Source organism: Salmo salar, chromosome ssa09, assembly GCF_905237065.1.
Source record: "Salmo salar chromosome ssa09, Ssal_v3.1, whole genome shotgun sequence".
Classification (NCBI taxonomy): Eukaryota; Metazoa; Chordata; class Actinopteri; order Salmoniformes; family Salmonidae; genus Salmo; species Salmo salar.
The window spans coordinates 47059236-47078424 of record NC_059450.1 but is presented as its reverse complement, the minus strand read 5'-3'; the positions used below and the strand labels follow the sequence as shown (position 1 = coordinate 47078424).

The following is a 19189-nucleotide window of genomic DNA, read 5'->3' as shown; positions in this document are numbered from 1 at the left end:
GTACTACCTGTGATGGGAGCTGGTGTTTACCTGCACTGACTGTAATGGGAACTGGTGTTTACCTGTACTGACTGTGATGGCCTAGGAGCTGGTGTTTACCTGTACTGACTGGGATGGCCTAGGAGCTGGTGTTTACCTGCACTGACTGTGATGGGAGCTGGTGTTAACCTGTACTGACTGGGATGGTCTAGGAGCTGGTGTTTACCTGTACTGACTGTGACGGCCTAGGAGCTGGTGTTTACCTGTACAGACTGTGATGGGAGCTGGTATTTACCTGTACTGACTGTGATGGCCTAGGAGCTGGTGTTTAAATGTACTGACTGTGATGGCCTAGGAGCTGGTGTTTACCTGTACTGACTGTGACGCCTAGGAGCTGGTGTTTACCTGTACAGACTGTGATGGGAGCTGGTATTTACCTGTACTGACTGGGATGGCCTAGGAGCTGGTGTTTACCTGCACTGACTGTGATGGGAGCAGGTGTTAACCTGTACTGACTGGGATGGGAGCTGGTATTTACCTGTACTGACTGGGATGGCCTAGGAGCTGGTGTTTACCTGTACTGACTGTGATGGGAGCTGGTGTTTACCTGCCCTGACTGTGATGGGAGCTGGTGTTTACTTGTACTGACTGTGATGGTAGCTGGTGTTTACCTGTACTGACTGTGATGGGAGCTGGTGTTTACCTGTACTGACTGTAATGGTAGCTGGTGTTTACCTGCACTGATTGTGATGGGAGCTGGTGTTTACCTGTACTGACTGTGATGGTAGCTGGTGTTTACCTGTACTGACTGTAATGGGAGCTGGTGTTTACCTGCACTGACTGTAATGGGAGCTGGTGTTTACCTGCACTGACTGTAATGGGAGCTGGTGTTTACCTGTACTGACTGTGATGGGAGCTGGTGTTTACCTGCACTGACTTTGATGGGAGCTGGTGTTTACCTGCACTGACTTTGATGGGAGCTGGTGTTAACCTGTACTGACTGTGATGGTCTAGGAGCTGGTGTTTACCTGCACTGACTTTGATGGGAGCTGGTGTTTACCTCTACTGACTGTGATGGTCTGGGAGCTGGTGTTTAGCTGCACTGACTTTGATGGGAGCTGGTGTTTACCTGCATTGACTTTGATAGGAGCTGGTGTTTACCTGCACTGACTGTGATGGCCTAGGAGCTGGTGTTTACCTGTACTGACTGTGATGGGAGCTGGTGTTTACCTGCACTGACTGTGATGACCTAGGAGCTGGTATTTACCTGTACCGACTGTGATGGTCTAGGAGCTGGTGTTTACCTGCACTGACTGTGATGGGAGCTGGTGTTTACCTGTACTGACTGTGATGGGAGCTGGTGTTTACTTGTACTGACTGTAATGGGAGCTGGTGTTTACCTGCACTGACTGTGATGGCCTAGGAGCTGGTATTTACCTGTACCGACTGTGATGGTCTAGGAGCTGGTGTTTACCTGCACTGACTGTGATGGGAGCTGGTGTTTACCTGTACTGACTGTGATGGGAGCTGGTGTTTACCTGCACTGACTGTGATGGGAGCTGGTGTTTACCTGCACTGACTGTAATGGGAGCTGGTGTTTACCTGTACTGACTGTGATAGGAGCTGGTGTTTACCTGCACTGTCTGTGATGGGAGCTGGTGTTTACCTGTACTACCTGTGATGGGAGCTGGTGTTTACCTGTACTGACTGTAATGGGAGCTGGTGTTTACCTGCACTGACTGTAATGGGAACTGGTGTTTACCTGTACTGACTGTAATGGGAGCTGGTGTTTACCTGTACTGACTGTAATGGGAGCTGGTGTTTACCTGCACTGACTGTAATGGGAGCTGGTGTTTAACTGTACTGAATGTAATGGGAGCTGGTGTTTACCTGTACTGACTGTGATAGGAGCTGGTGCTTACCTGCACTGTCTGTGATGGGAGCTGGTGTTTACCTGTACTACCTGTGATGGGAGCTGGTGTTTACCTGCACTGACTGTAATGGGAACTGGTGTTTACCTGTACTGACTATGATGGCCTAGGAGCTGGTGTTTACCTGTACTGACTGGGATGGCCTAGGAGCTGGTGTTTACCTGCACTGACTGTGATGGGAGCTGGTGTTTACCCGTACTGACTGTGATGGTAGCTGGTGTTTACCTGTACTGACTGTAATGGGAGCTGGTGTTTACCTGCACTGACTGTAATGGGAGCTGGTGTTTACCTGCACTGACTGTAATGGGAGCTGGTGTTTACCTGTACTGACTGTGATGGGAGCTGGTGTTTACCTGTACTGACTGTAATGGTAGCTGGTGTTTACCTGCACTGATTGTGATGGGAGCTGGTGTTTACCTGTACTGACTGTGATGGTAGCTGGTGTTTACCTGTACTGACTGTAATGGGAGCTGGTGTTTACCTGCACTTACTGTAATGGGAGCTGGTGTTTTCCTGCACTGACTGTAATGGGAGCTGGTGTTTACCTGCACTGACTGTAATGGGAGCTGGTGTTTACCTGTACTGACTGTGATGGGAGCTGGTGTTTACCTGTACTGACTGTAATGGTAGCTGGTGTTTACCTGCACTGATTGTGATGGGAGCTGGTGTTTACCTGTACTGACTGTGATGGTAGCTGGTGTTTACCTGTACTGACTGTAATGGGAGCTGGTGTTTACCTGCACTGACTGTAATGGGAGCTGGTGTTTACCTGCACTGACTGTAATGGGAGCTGGTGTTTACCTGTACTGACTGTGATGGGAGCTGGTGTTTACCTGCACTGACTTTGATGGGAGCTGGTGTTTACCTGCACTGACTTTGATGGGAGCTGGTGTTAACCTGTACTGACTGTGATGGTCTAGGAGCTGGTGTTTACCTGCACTGACTTTGATGGGAGCTGGTGTTTACCTCTACTGACTGTGATGGTCTAGGAGCTGGTGTTTAGCTGCACTGACTTTGATGGGAGCTGGTGTTTACCTGCATTGACTTTGATAGGAGCTGGTGTTTACCTGCACTGACTGTGATGGGAGCTGGTGTTTACCTGTACTGACTGTGATGGGAGCTGGTGTTTACTTGTACTGACTGTAATGGGAGCTGGTGTTTACCTGTACTGACTGTGATGGGAGCTGGTGTTTACCTGTACTGACTGTGATGGTAGCTGGTGTTTACCTATACTGACTGTAATGGGAGCTGGTGTTTACCTGCACTGACTGTAATGGGAGCTGGTGTTTACCTGCACTGACTGTAATGGGAGCTGGTGTTTACCTGTACCGACTGTGATGGTCTAGGAGCTGGTGTTCACCTGCACTGACTGTGATGGGAGCTGGTGTTTACCTGTACTGACTGTGATGGGAGCTGGTGTTTACTTGTACTGACTGTAATGGGAGCTGGTGTTTACCTGTACTGACTGTGATGGGAGCTGGTGTTTACCTGTACTGACTGTGATGGTAGCTGGTGTTTACCTATACTGACTGTAATGGGAGCTGGTGTTTACCTGCACTGACTGTAATGGGAGCTGGTGTTTACCTGCACTGACTGTAATGGGAGCTGGTGTTTACCTGCACTGACTGTAATGGGAGCTGGTGTTTACCTGTACTGACTGTGATGGGAGCTGGTGTTTACCTGCACTGACTGTGATGGGAGCTGGTGTTTACCTGCACTGACTGTGATGGCCTCCATGAACTGTTGTCTCCAGGAGTTGGTGCCCACCACCAGAGCCAGGTTGGTCTTCTTGATCAGCTTGTCCACTGTGTTCTGAGGGAGAAAGCACATAGGAAATACACTCAGGTTGCATCCCACATGCACCCTATTCCCTATATAGTGCACTATTTATGGCCCGAGCCTTGTATTTGACTCATTATTATAGCATCTCAGTTTTGACCAATCTGGTTACAGCTGGGGGTTGAATTATTATTATTATTGTTATTATTACAGTTTGGACTATACCAATCTGGTTACAGCTGGAGGTTGAATTATTATTATTATTATTATTATTACAGCTTGGACTATACCAATCTGGTTACAACTCGGGGTTGAATTATTATTATTATTATTACAGTTTGGACTATACCAATCTGGTTACAGCTGGGGGTTGAATTATTATTATTATTATTGTTATTATTATTACAGTTTGGACTATACCAATCTGGTTACAGCTGGAGGTTGAATTATTATTATTATTATTATTATTATTATTATTACAGCTTGGACTATACCAATCTGGTTACAGCTGGGGGTTGAATTATTATTATTATTATTACAGTTTGGACTATACCAATCTAGTTACAGCTGGGGGTTGAATTATTATTATTATTAATACAGTTTGGACTATACCAATCTGGTTACAGCTGAGGGTTTGATTATTATTATTATTGTTATTGTTATTATTACAGTTTGGACTATACCAATCTGGTTACAGCTGGGGGTTGAATTATTATTATTACAGTTTGGACTATACCAATCTGGTTACAGCTGGGGGTTGAATTATTATTATTACAGTTTGGACTATACCAATCTGGTTACAGCTGGGGGTTGGATTATTATTATTATTGTTATTGTTATTATTACAGTTTGGACTATACCAATCTGGTTACAGCTGGGGGTTGGATTATTATTATTATTGTTATTGTTATTATTACAGTTTGGACTATACCAATCTGGTTACAGCTGGAGGTTGAATTATTATTATTATTATTATTATTACAGTTTGGACTATACCAATCTGGTTACAACTGGGGGTTGGATTATTATTAATTTACCTGGTAAAATAAGGGTTAAATAAAATAGGGAATAGGGTGCTATTTCAGACTCAGGCTCAGTGACAATCAATGTCCCAAGATAACTCAGTTGACTTTGTCACTGTCACTAGCCGGACAGCACCCGGTTACTCAACCTTGCACCTTTCAGAGGCTGTATGTACATAGACATGGAATCACTGGTCACTTTAGTAATGTTTACATACTGTTTTACTCATTTTATATGTATATACTGTATTCTACTGTATTATACTCAACGCCACTCCAACATTGCTCGTCCTAATATTTATATATTTCTTAATTCCATTATTCTATTATTAGTTGTGTGTGTATTATCGTGAATTGTTAGACATTACTACGCTGTTGGAGCTAGAAACACAAGCATTTCGCTACACCCGCAATAACATCTGCTAAATATGTGTCCAGTGTGTGACCAATAAAATTTGATTTGATTTGAGATTATTATTATTATTAGAACAAAGACATGAAGTTCACATGATTCTCCACATGATGGCAGCAACATCAACTGAATTCATTCATCCACTGGCTCTGATGGGGAGTCATAAAAACACACTTCAACCTTTGATGGTGAGAGTGTTTAGCTGTGTGGTGTGTGTGTGTGTGTGTGTGTGTGTGGTGTGTGTGTGTGTGTCTGTTGTGTGTGTGTGTGTGTGTGTGTGTGTGTGTGTGTGTGTGTGTGTGTGTGTGTGTGTGTGTGTGTGTGTGTGTGTGTGTGTGTGTGTGTGTGTGTGTGTGTGTGTGTGTGTGTGTGTGTGTGTGTGTGTGTGTGTGTGTGTGTGTGTGTGGTGTGTGTGTGTGTATTGTCCCGTACCTTGAACTCGTAGGACTCCTCGATGATAACCTCCAGTTTGGAGTGTTCCCCCAGCACTGGCTTCCCCATCTCTGCAATCCGCTTAGCTTCCTCTTCCTCTGACGAGAACTTAGGGACATCTGTGGTTTGGGGAGAGGAGAGGAGAGGAGAGGAGAGGAGAGGAGAGGAGAGGAGAGGAGAGGAGAGGAGAGGAGAGGAGAGGAGAGGAGAAGGAGAGGAAGAGGAGAGGGGAAGGGAAGGAGAGGGGAAGGAGAGGAGAGGGGAAGGAGATGGAGAGAAGAGGAGAGGGGAAGGAGAGGAGAGGAGAAGGAGAGGAGAGGAGAGGAGAGGAGAGGAGAGGAGAGGAGATGGAGAGAAGAGGAGAGGGGAAGGAGAGGAGAGGAGAAGGAGAGGAGAGGAGAGGGGACGGAGAGGAGAGGAGAGGAGAGGAGAGGAGAGGAGAGGAGAGGAGAGGAGAGGAGAGGAGAGGAGAGGAGAGGAGAGGAGAGGAGAGGGGAAGGAGAGGAGAGGAGAGGAGAGGAGAGGAGAGGAGAGGAGAGGAGAGGAGAGGAGAGGAGAGGAGAGAGGAGAGGAGAGGAGAGGAGAGGAGAGGAGAGGAGAGGAGAGGAGAGGAGAGGAGAGGGAGACAGGAGGAGAGAGACAGAGAGAGTGAGACTGAGCCTAATAAACTGAGCTCATCTTGTTGAACTGTGCAGGCACTGGACAAAATGCAACTACATCAAACCACTCCTTCTAAAGGTCAATATTTTCTTTATTGCGTGCAGAAGCTCTTTAAACACATTGTTCAAACAAGCAAAAATAATGTCATCGTACACTACAGTTCCACGTGAGTAGTGCAAACAGGAAGGACACGAGGACACTTCTACAAAGTACTGGACAAAGTGAACCACGGCTCTCTCCGTTCTGTCTCTTAGAGAGTGATCCTCTGTCACTTCCCTTTCATTCTGTCTCATCCCGCTATCCTGTCCTCTCTGCTCTCTCTCTCTCTCACACACACACACACACACACACACACACACACACACACACACACACACACACACACACACACACACACACACACACACACACACACACACACACACACACACACACACACACACGGTGTAACTGCTGAACTGCTGACTGACGGTACAATGTAACGTTACTGCATGATTGTAGCGGGTTTACTAACACGTTAGTTCAATTAGCTATGTTGACTATGACGTTACTTCAGCTAATATGGGGACAACGATGTAGGCTGTGTGTAGCGGTTATGATATGATATGGTTTGGAAAGTTTTTATGCTGTAATAGAAATAAGGCCATGCTCAAGAAAAATAAATCGTCCTCCCTCATCTTAAGAGGAGAGAAGAGAGGAGAGGGGAGGAAGAGAGAGGGCTACTTTATTGAGGAAAAAATGACTTACTATGACTGTGATATGTGGTTGTCTCACCTAGCTATCTAAAGATGAACATACTAACTGTAAGTCGCTCTTCCATTTAACTTAGTCAAATGGAAACATTTTAAATGTAAGACTCTGGGCTCTAACGTTCTCTATAATATTTCTCTCTAATGTTTTATAACATTCTCAAACACTAGAACAGACACATACCAGACCAGCATGCAGGCAACAGTCCCTCCAATCCCCCCTCAAACCAGACCAGCTAGATCACTGGACCCTCCAATCCCCCCTCAAACCAGACCAGCTAGATCACTGGACCCTCCAATCCCCCCTCAAACCAGACCAGCTAGATCACTGGACCCTCCAATCCCTCCTCAAACCAGACCAGCTAGATCACTGGACCCTCCAATCCCCCCTCAAACCAGACCAGCTAGATCACTGGACCCTCCAATCCCCCCCTCAAACCAGACCAGCTAGATCACTGGACCCTCCAATCCCTCCTCAAACCAGACCAGCTAGATCACTGGACCCTCCAATCCCCCCCTCAAACCAGACCAGCTAGATCACTGGACCCTCCAATCCCTCCTCAAACCAGACCAGCTAGATCACTGGACCCTCCAATCCCTCCTCAAACCAGACCAGCTAGATCACTGGACCCTCCAATCCCTCCTCAAACCAGACCAGCTAGATCACTGGACCCTCCAATCCCTCCTCAAACCAGACCAGCTAGATCACTGGACCCTCCAATCCCTCCTCAAACCAGACCAGCTAGATCACTGGACCCTCCAATCCCTCCTCAAACCAGACCAGCTAGATCACTGGACCCTCCAATCCCTCCTCAAACCAGACCAGCTAGATGGCTGGACCCTCCAATCCCTCCTCAGACCAGACCAGATAGATCACTGGACCCTCCAATCCCTCCTCAGACCAGACCAGCTAGATCACTGGACCCTCCAATCCCCCTCAAACCACAGCAGCAGGAGACAGAGAGCCATCAGCAGGGAGAAGACAACTTACCTTCAGCCAGTAACAGTGGAGAGAAAATAGAGAGAGAGAGAGAGAGAGAGAGAGAGAGAGAGAGAGAGAGAGAGAGAGAGAGAGAGAGAGAGAGAAGACAACTTACCTTCAGCCAGTAACAGTGCTGTGGAGAGAAAATAGCAGAAAATAGAGAGTGAGAGAGAGAGAGAGAGAGAGAGAGAGAGGAAGAGAACCAACGAACATGGAGTAAACAGAAACATGGGAAAGGAAAGTGTATAAGTCATTGCAGTATGCTATGTGGATAAACAGATAAAACAACGTGATGGCATCAGATCATGATGACCAATGTATGGTGTGTGCGTGCGTCCGTGTGCTGTGTGGTGATTGGTTGATAGGGAGTGTGATGGTGTGTGTGCTGTGTGGTGATTGGTTGATAGGGAGTGTGATGGTGTGTGTGCTGTGTGGTGATTGGTTGATAGGGAGTGTGATGGTGTGTGTGCTGTGTGGTGATTGGTTGATAGGGAGTGTGTGAGCTGAGGATGAGTCTGAAGCACGACCCCCCATAGGCACCAGTACGCAGGACAGCAGGACAGTAGGACAGCAGGACAGCAGGACAGGAGGACAGCAGGACAGCAGGGCAGCAGGACAGTAGGACAGTAGGACAGCAGAACAGCAGGACAGCAGGACAGCAGGACAGCAGGACAGTAGAACAGTAGCACAGCAGGACAGCAGGACAGCAGGACAGTAGGACAGCAGGACAGTAGGACAGCAGAACAGTAGGACAGCAGGACAGCAGGACAGCAGGACAGTAGGACAGCAGAACAGTAGGACAGCAGAACAGCAGGACAGCAGGACAGTAGGACAGTAGGACAGCAGGACAGTAGGACAGCAGAACAGTAGGACAGCAGGACAGCAGGACAGCAGGACAGTAGGACAGCAGAACAGTAGGACAGCAGGACAGCAGAACAGCAGGACAGTAGGACAGCAGGACAGCAAAACAGTAGGACAGCAGTACAGTAGGACAGCAGGACAGTAGGACAGCAGAACAGTAGGACAGCAGGACAGCAGGACAGTAGGACAGTAGGACAGCAGGACAGTAGGACAGCAGGACAGTAGGACAGCAGGACAGCAGGACAGCAGGACAGCAGCACAGTAGGACAGCAGGACAGTAGGACAGCAGGACAGTAGGACAGCAGGACAGCAGGACAGTAGGACAGTAGGACAGCAGAACAGTAGGACAGCAGGACAGTAGGACAGCAGGACAGTAGGACAGCTGGACAGCAGAACAGTAGGGCAGCAGGACAGCAGGACAGCAGGACAGTAGGACAGCAGAACAGTAGGACAGCAGGACAGTAGGACAGCAGAACAGTAGGACAGCAGGACAGCAGGACAGCAGGACAGTAGGGCAGCAGAACAGTAGGACAGCAGAGCAGCAGGACAGCAGAGCAGCAGGACAGCAGGACAGTAGGACAGCAGAACAGTAGGACAGCTGTACAGCAGAACAGTAGGACAGCAGGACAGTAGGACAGTGGGACAGCAAAACAGTAGGACAGCAGAACAGCAAGACAGTAGGACAGCAGAACAGTAGGACAGCAGGACAGTAGGACAGCAGACCAGTAGGACAGCAGGACAGTAGGACAGCAGGCCAGCAGGACAGTAGGACAGCAGGACAGCAGGACAGTAGGACAGCAGGACAGTAGGACAGCAGGACAGCAGGACAGCAGGACAGCGGAACAGTGGGACAGCGGGACAGCAGGATAGTAGGACAGCAGGACACCAGGACAGTAGGACAGCAGGACAGTAGGACAGTAGGACAGCAGAACAGTAGGACAGCAGGACAGTAGGGCAGCAGGACAGCAGAACAGTAGGACAGCAGGACAGCAAAACAGCAGGACAGTAGAACAGCGGGACAGTAGGACAGCAAGAAAGTAGGACACCAGGACAGTAGGACAGCAGGACAGTAGGACAGTAGGACAGCAGGACAGCAGAACAGTAGGACAGCAGGACAGTAGGAAAGCAGGACAGTAGGACAGCAGGACAGCAGGACAGCAGGACAGCGGAACAGTAGGACAGCAGGACAGCAGAACAGTAGGACAGCAGGAAAGTAGGACAGCAGGACAGTAGGACAGCAGGACAGCAGGACAGCAGGACAGCGGAACAGTAGGACAGCGGGACAGCAGGATAGTAGGACAGCAGGACACCAGGACAGTAGGACAGCAGGACAGTAGGACAGTAGGAAAGCGGAACAGTAGGACAGCAGGACAGTAGGACAGCAGGACAGCAGAACAGTAGGACAGTAGGACAGCAGGACAGCAAAACAGCAGGACAGTAGAACAGCGGGACAGTAGGACAGCAAGAAAGTAGGACAGCAGGACAGTAGGACAGCAGGACACCAGGACAGTAGGACAGCAGGACAGTAGGACAGTAGGACAGTAGGACAGTAGGACAGCAGGACACCAGGACAGTAGGACAGTAGAACAGTAGTACAGCAGGCCAGCAGGACAGTTGGACAAAGACTATTAAAATAACTTCAATAGTGGTACTCTCTTCTGAATCAGTTTCTAGTATGTGTGTGTGTGTGTGTGTGTGTGTGTGTGTGTGAGTGTGTGTGTGTGTTTTTTTTTTGTGTGTGTGTGTGTGTGTGTGTGTGTGTGTGTGTGTGTGTGTGTGTGTGTGTGTGTGTGTGTGTGTGTGTGTGTTGTGGCTGTGCTATGAGAAGGATAAAGGAAATACGTTCCTGTCTAATAGTTGGTGAACACATCACTCTCACTCCAACCCTGCTGTTGGTTGTTGATGCAAGACACATTTCCCGAAAGGGACACACAATAAATAATTATCATCATTGAGCCTACTGAAGGACATAACAGAACCCCTCATTGAAGAAAAACGTTAAGGACCTTTCCTAAATTACACCCTATTCCCTACGCAGTGCACTTCTTTTCAACTAAAGATTTCAGACCTCGGCCTAATGAAACCTGTTCGTACTGTCCTACTGTCCTACTGTTCTGCTGTCCTGCTGTCCTACTGTTCTGCTGTCCTACTGTCCTGCTGTCCTGCTGTCCTACTGTTCTGCTGTCCTGCTGTCCTACTGTTCTGCTGTCCTACTGTCCTGCTGTCCTACTGTTCTGCTGTCCTGCTGTCCTACTGTTCTGCTGTCCTACTGTCCTGCTGTCCTGCTGTCCTACAGCTTCATCAACTCCTTAAATCAGAAACACTGTTAATCATCATGTCAGTGGGGGACTAGCTTCATTATCACTGTCCTTATCATTATCACTATCGTTTTCACTATCGTTTTCATTATCGCTATCGTTATCGCTATCGCTATCGTTATCGCTATCATTATCACTATTGTTGTCATTGTCGCTTGCATTATCGTTATCGCTATCGATATCATTATCGCTATCGTTATCATTCTCTCTATCATTGTCACTATCATTCTCGCCACCGTTATCACTATCGCTATCATTATCACTGGTGTTATCATTATCGCTATCATTATCGCTATCATTATTGTTACCACTATCATTATCGCTATCGTTATCATTATCTCTATCATTATCACTATCGTTATCGTTATCTCTATCGTTGTCGCTATCGTTAACGCTACCGTTATCAATATCGCTATCATTATCGCTATCATTATTATTATCTCTATCATTGTCGCTATTATTATCACTACCGTTATCATTCTCGCTATCATTATCATTCTCTCTATCATTGACGCTATCATTATCGCTACCGTTATCGTTATCGCTGTCATTATCGCTATCGTTATTGTTATTGCTATCGTTATAGTGGTCATTATCGCTACCGTTATCGCTATCGTTATCATTATCGCTGTTATTAAAGCCTCTGCGCTGTTCAGAAGCCAGAAAACGTGTCCCAAATGACATCCTATTCATTTTTAGTGCACTACATTTGACCAGGGTCTATGGGGAATTAGGGCTCTCTGTTCAGAAGCAGTGCCCTATTTAGGTTGCCATTTGGGGGGGGTCTGATTCACTAGCCTGATTCAACCTCCAGCTGGGACCAGACCTTATACAACACTATGTCAAATACATGGCCCACCAATGGCGATCCATAGAGCCAGAAAAACACACACACACACACACACACACACACACACACACACACACACACACACACACACACACACACACACACACACACACACACACACACACACACACACACACACACACACACACGTCATGAAGTGGCGAAGACAAAGTGATGAGGTCTTATTGTTGTACATTCCACCTAGTCTTCCCAGTTCTGACCTTTCTGCCTGTCCTAACCCTGATCCTGCCTGGTGTCCTGTACCTGCCACCCCTTTAGTGGGATCTACTCCTGTACAGACAAGCTGCCACTTTAGTGGGTTCGTCATGTGGCCTACATCATGTTTGATACATTTCCAATTTACTTTACATTTTTTACGTTCATTCTTTTTGCTGAAGTCTTTCCTCCATTTGTTATGGGTCCTGTGGTTCCAAACTGGTCACTAGACCTCAAACCTTTTACCGTTAAGAGTCCTGGTGCTCCAAGCTTCCAGCAGGTGGTGGAGTAGGGTCTTTATTATACACTCAGACAGCGTCAATAGTCTTCTCTCTCTCTCTCTCTCTCTCTCTCTCTCTCTCTCTCTCTCTCTCTCTCTCTCTCTCTCTCTCTCTCTCTCTCTCTGTGGCTCTCTCGCTCTCTCTCTCTCTCTCTCTCTGGCTCTGGCTCTCTCTCTCTCTGGCTCTCTCTCTCTCGCTCTCTCGCTCTGGTTCTCTCTCTCTCTGGCTCTCTCTCTCGCTCTGGCTCTCTCTCTCTCTCTCTGTGGCTCGCTCTCTCTCTCCCTCTCTGGCTCTCTCTCTCTCTCTCTCTCTCTCTGGCTCCAGGGTGGGTTTCTGTAGTGTTAATGTGTTACACATGGAGGGAAGGAAGAAAGAGGGAGTGAGGAGAGGAAGTCCGACCCCAAAGCTCAGGTGATGGTCCCCCCTCTCTCTCTCTGTCTGTTTCTCTCTCTCGCACATCGTGGAGACGTTTCCCACAGTACTGACGATGAGTCATCTCGGTCTCCCACCAGCGCCACACATACACACACACACACACACACACACACACACACACACACACACACACACACACACACACACACACACACACACACACACACACACACACACACACACACACACACACACACACACACACACACACTGTGAGTCAAAACACTTAGTCACAGCCACACCGCATGGAAAAATTGTACAGACAAGCTGCCACTCTCCTAAAGCACAGCGCAGCTGAGAAATACGAGATGATGTGTGTGTGAGATGGTAGAAAGAGGATTAGCTACTGTAGGAATGACAGCTGAGTTAGTGATCCCAATAACTGGTCTGATATTTAGAACGTCACTGGTCTGATGCATGTCATTACATCACGTCTAGATTCATTATATAAGCATTTCCATCTCCATACTACATGTACCTCATACTACATGTACCTCATACTACATGTACCTCATACTATATACCCGTCAGCAATACTGTAATTATCTATAGTAGTAGTAGCCGACAGTAGACTCTTCCACATATACTGCAGTAGGATATAGTAAACTACACTCTGTAAACTATTTTCTAGTATGATATAGTAAACAATACTCTAGCAGAATATAGTAAACTAGACTCTGTAAACTATATTCTAGTAGGATATAGTAAACTATATTCTAGTAGGATATAGTAAACTATATTCTGGTAGGATATAGTAAACTATATTCTAGTAAGATATAGTAAACTACACTCAAGTAGGATATAGTAAACAATACTCTAGTAGGATATACTAAACTACACTCTGTAAACTATTTTCTAGTATGATATAGTAAACAATACTCTATAAGGATATAGTAAACTGTACTCTGTAAACTATATTCTAGTGGGATATAGTAAACTATCCTTTAGTAAGATATAGTAAACTACACTCTTGCAGGATATAGTAAACTATACTCTGTAAACTATATTCTAGTAGGATATAGTAAACTATATTCTAGTAGGATATAGCAAACTATACTCTGTAAACTATATTCTAGTAGGATATAGTAAACTATATTCTAGTAGCATATAGTAAACTTTACTCTAGTAGGATATAGTAAACTATACTCTAGTAGGATATAGTAAACCATATTCTAGTAGGATATAGTAAACTACACTGTAGTAGGATATAGTAAACTATACTCTAGTAGGATATAGTAAACTATTCTCTAGTAGGATATAGTAAACTATACTCTGTAAACTATATTCTAGTAGGATATAGTAAACTATCCTCTAGTAAGATATAGCAAACTATACTCTAGTAGGCTATAGTAAACTATACTCTAGTAGGATATAGTAAACTACACTCTGGTAGGACATAGTAAACTATACTCTGACGGGGTATAGTAAACTATACTCCGGTAGAATATAGCAAACTATACTCTAGTAGGATATAGTAAACTATACTCTGGTATGCTCTATTTACTAGAGTATAATTTATCAGAGCATACTAGAGTATAGTTTACTATATCCTAGAAGAAGATAGTTTACTATATCCTACTAGAATATAGTTTACTATATCCTACTAGAGTATAGTTTACTATATCCCACTAGAATATAGTTTACTATATTCTACTAGAGTGTAGTTTACTATATCCTACTGGAGTATAGTATACTATGTCCTACTAGAGTATAATTTATTAGCGCATACTAGAGTATAGTTTACTATATCCTACAATAGTATACTTTATTAGAGCATACTAGAGTGTAGTTTACTATATCCTACTGGAGTATAGTTTAGTATATCCTACTAGAGTATAGTTTACTATATCCTACCAGAGGATAAATGGCCTTTTTGCCTTTGTGCAGATTGCCATGTCTCATTTTCGATTAATTGAAAATGCTACTTTTTTCAAAGTATCTCTCTTTTTCAAACAAGCAGGCTCCAAATTCAATTTCATCCCCCTGAAAAGATAGAACAAATATTACAACTAACATTATGGCTGAACTCAATGTGCTGGTTGATAAAATAACTGTATTTATGGGAAAGATGTTTGAAAAGGGTATTTTGTTCTTAAATGATATTGTAAATTGGAATGGTAGAGTTATGTCCTTCATGGAGTTTTCAGAATTGTACGGGAAGGTCTGTTCAACCAATTGATTACAGCATTACCCCAGAAATGGAGGAGGCAGGTGGCAGCGGGAGGAGGTTGGGAACTGGTCTGTCTGCCCAATATCAAGGATCAAAACCGGCAGAGGAATAAAAATAGCATAAATAGGAAAGTATACCAGTTTAATTTCAGGACCAGGATGTTGACAACTGTGCCATACAGATTGCAAAATAGTTGGGAAGAGATTTTTGATATACTGATTCCATGGTACAGGGTGTATGAGCTGATATATAAAACAACGCAAGATTCAAGACTTCGTGCATTTCAACTAAAATTATTATATAGAATTCTTTCCACCAACAAAATGTTGAATATTTGGGGCATAAAATCATCAAAGCTCTGCAGATTTTGTTGTGAGGATACAGAATCAATAGACCATTTATTTTGGTATTGCCCTCAGGTAGCCTGTTTCTGGTCTCAGGTTCAGGAATGGCTGAAAATGCATAGCATTGATCTAAAATTGACCCTAGAAATAGTACTGTTAGGAGATCTGGAGAGACCGGGTCAGTCAATTACTAATATACTAATACTCTTAGTAAAAGTATTTATCTTCAACTCGCAATCTGTGGATTCTATTCGATTAGATAGATTGAAATTGTACGTTATACATCACAGCATAGTTGAAAGATATGTGTTGCGTAGAAACCCGAAGTGGGTGGCCAGCAGAGAAAGATGGGATGGGCTGAGGGAAGCTGAGGGTTGGTATGTGGAATTGCAGACAAGTGGGAGTGGAGTTGCTGTGTGGGAGATAGAATGATGGTCAAAGATAAAAGTAAATAAATAAAAGTCAAAATAAAACATAATAAAAAGTACACTTGAATGACACTGAGGGGCAGTGTTTCTCCAACTAATGCCGGTTTGCCTGAGGCTGATGCCGTGCAGGTGTTTGTACACATGCATATACACACACTCTCATTCAAATAAACACACACATACATATACTAGTGCCAGACATGCATACAAACATATACAGTTGGCATTGCTATTGTGATTTTAGTTGTCCTTGATGTCCTTTGTTTTAAATGTATTATTCTTTTTTAGTTTTTTTGCATTGTTGTTTGCTGTTTTCATCTGTCTTTTCCTTTTTCTATCTTTAGTTCATTCTCTTGGTTGTTGGTGCATTGGGGGGTTCTTGGGGGTGGGGAATGGAATTAATTGTATTTTTCTTCATGGGGGGGACTGTGGGAGGGGTCTCGAATGGTTGATGGACAGCTATTGGGGAACTGTGGGGGGATCTTGGAGGGTTCAGGTTCACGTTTTTTGGGCTGGTGGGAGATCTGTCAACGTGCCCTTGAGTAAGGCATTGACCCTGGATGCTTCTGTGTGTCGCTCTGAATGGGAGTCTGTTGGATGACTGGTATGATGTAGTTGTTGAGTGGCTTCACTGTAAGTATATTGTATATTTCAAATATTTAATAAATAAAACAAATAAAAACAAGGCAGGTTCTACAGACCCTGATTTTGTCACACCTGGAATACTGTTCAGTCATGTGGTCAGGTGCCACAAAAAAAAAGACTTAGGAAAATTGCAATTGGCTCAGAACAGGGCAACACGGCTGGCCCTTGGATTTACACAGAGAGCTAACATTAATTATACGTATGTCAATCTCTCCTGGCTCAAAGTGGAGGAGAGACTGACTTCATCACTACTTTTATTTATGAGAGGTGTTGACATGCTGAATGCACTGAGGTGTCTGTTTAAACTACTGGCACACAGCTCAGACACCCATGCATACCCCACAAGACATGCCACAAGAGGTCTCTTCACAGTCCCCAAGTCCAGAACAGACTATGGGAGGCGCACAGTATTACATAGAGCCATGACTACATGGAACTCTATTCCACATCAAGTAACTGACGCAAGCAGTAAAATTAGATTTAAAAAACAGATAAAAAACACCTTATGGAACAGCGGGGACTGTGAAGCAACAAAAACATTGGCACAGGCAGACACACACACACACACACACACACACACACACACACACACACACACACACACACACACACACACACACACACACACACACACACACACACACACACACACACACACACACACACACGATAACAAACACACTATACATACACATGGATTTAGTACTGTAGATATGTGGTAGTGGTGGAGTAGGGGCCTGAGGGCACACAGTGTGTTGTGAAATCTGTGAATGTATTTTAATGTTTTTAAAATTGTATAAACTGCTTTAATTTTGCTGGACCCCAGGAAGAGTTGCTGCTGCTTTGGCAGGAACTAGTGGGGATCCATAATAAATACAAATACAAATAGCCTACTAGAGTATAGTTTACTACATCCTTCTACAGTATAGTTTACTATATCCTACTACAGTATAGTTTACTACATCCTACTACAGTATAGTTTACTATACCCTACCACAGTATAGTTTACTACATCCTACTACAGTATAGTTTACTATATCCTACTACAGTATAGTTTACTATATCCTACTACAGTATAGTTTACTATATCCTACTACAGTATAGTTTACTACATCCTACTACAGTATAGTTTACTATACCCTACCACAGTATAGTTTACTATATCCTACCAGAGTATAGTGTACTATATCCCACCAGAGTATAGTTTACTATATCCTACTAGAGTATAGTTTACTATATCCCACTGGAGTATAGTTTACTATATCCTACTAGAGTATAGTTTACTCTAGCCTACTAGAGTATAGTTTGCTATATCCTACTAGAGTATAGTCTACTATATCCTACTAGAGTATAGTTTACTATATCCTACTAGCGTGTAGTTAACTATATCTTACTGGAGTATAGTTTACTATATGCTACTACAGTATAGTTTACTATATCCTACTACAGTATAGTTTACTATATCCTACCACAGTATAGTTTACTCTAGCCTACTAGAGTATAGTTTACTATATCCTACTACAGCATAGTTTACTATATCCTACTACAGTATAGTTTACTATATCCTACTACAGTATAGTTTACTATATCCTACTACAGTATAGTTTACTATATCCTACTACAGTATAGTTTACTACATCCTACTACAGTATAGTTTACTATACCCTACCACAGTATAGTTTACTATATCCTACCAGAGTATAGTGTACTATATCCCACCAGAGTATAGTTTACTATATCCTACTAGAGTATAGTTTACTATATCCCACTGGAGTATAGTTTACTATATCCTACTAGAGTATAGTTTACTCTAGCCTACTAGAGTATAGTTTGCTATATCCTACTAGAGTATAGTCTACTATATCCTACTAGAGTATAGTTTACTATATCCTACTAGCGTGTAGTTAACTATATCTTACTGGAGTATAGTTTACTATATGCTACTACAGTATAGTTTACTATATCCTACTACAGTATAGTTTACTATATCCTACCACAGTATAGTTTACTCTAGCCTACTAGAGTATAGTTTACTATATCCTACTACAGCATAGTTTACTATATCCTACTACAGTATAGTTTACTCTAGCCTACTAGAGTATAGTTTACTATATCCTACTACAGTATAGTTTACTATGTCCTACTACACTATAGTTTACTATATCCTACTGGAGTATAGTTTACTATATCCTACTAGAGTGTAGTTTACTATATCCTACTAGAGTATAATTTACTATATCCTACTAGAGTATAGTTTACTATATCCTACTGGAGTATAGTTTACTATATCCTACTAGAGTGTAGTTTACTATATCCTACTAGAGTATAGTTTACTATATCCTACTAGAGTGTAGTTTACTATATCCTACTAGAGTATAATTTACTATATCCTACTAGAGTGTAGTTTACTATATCCTACTGGAGTATAGTTTACTATATCCTACTGGAGTATAGTTTACTATATCCTGCTAGAGTGTAGTTTACTATATCCTACTAGAGTATAATTTACTATATCCTACTAGAGTGTAGTTTACTATATCCTACTAGAGTGTAGTTTACTATATCCTACTAGAGTATAGTTTACTATATCCTACTAGAGTGTAGTTTACTATATCCTACTAGAGTATAGTATACTATGTCCTACTAGAGTGTAGTTTACTATATCCTACTAGAGTGTAGTTTACTATATCCTACT

General features: G+C 43.8%; 1 protein-coding gene across 4 annotated transcripts in view; it reads right to left on the bottom strand.

Moving 5' to 3' along the window:
• LOC106591009 (sodium/calcium exchanger 3) overlaps positions 1–19189 on the bottom strand; it is a 207775-nt gene that overhangs the window by 29239 nt on the left and 159347 nt on the right. For 2 of the 4 annotated variants that reach the window (XM_045723740.1, XM_045723739.1), the window contains exons 4-6: positions 8062–8079; positions 5556–5674; positions 3623–3722 (exon numbers count right to left, since the gene is read on the bottom strand). In XM_045723740.1, coding sequence (XP_045579696.1) covers positions 3623–3722; positions 5556–5674; positions 8062–8079 — 237 coding nt within the window. The remainder of the gene's footprint in view (positions 1–3622; positions 3723–5555; positions 5675–8061; positions 8080–19189) is intronic. The other 2 variants (XM_045723742.1, XM_045723741.1) reach the window with 1 other exon arrangement.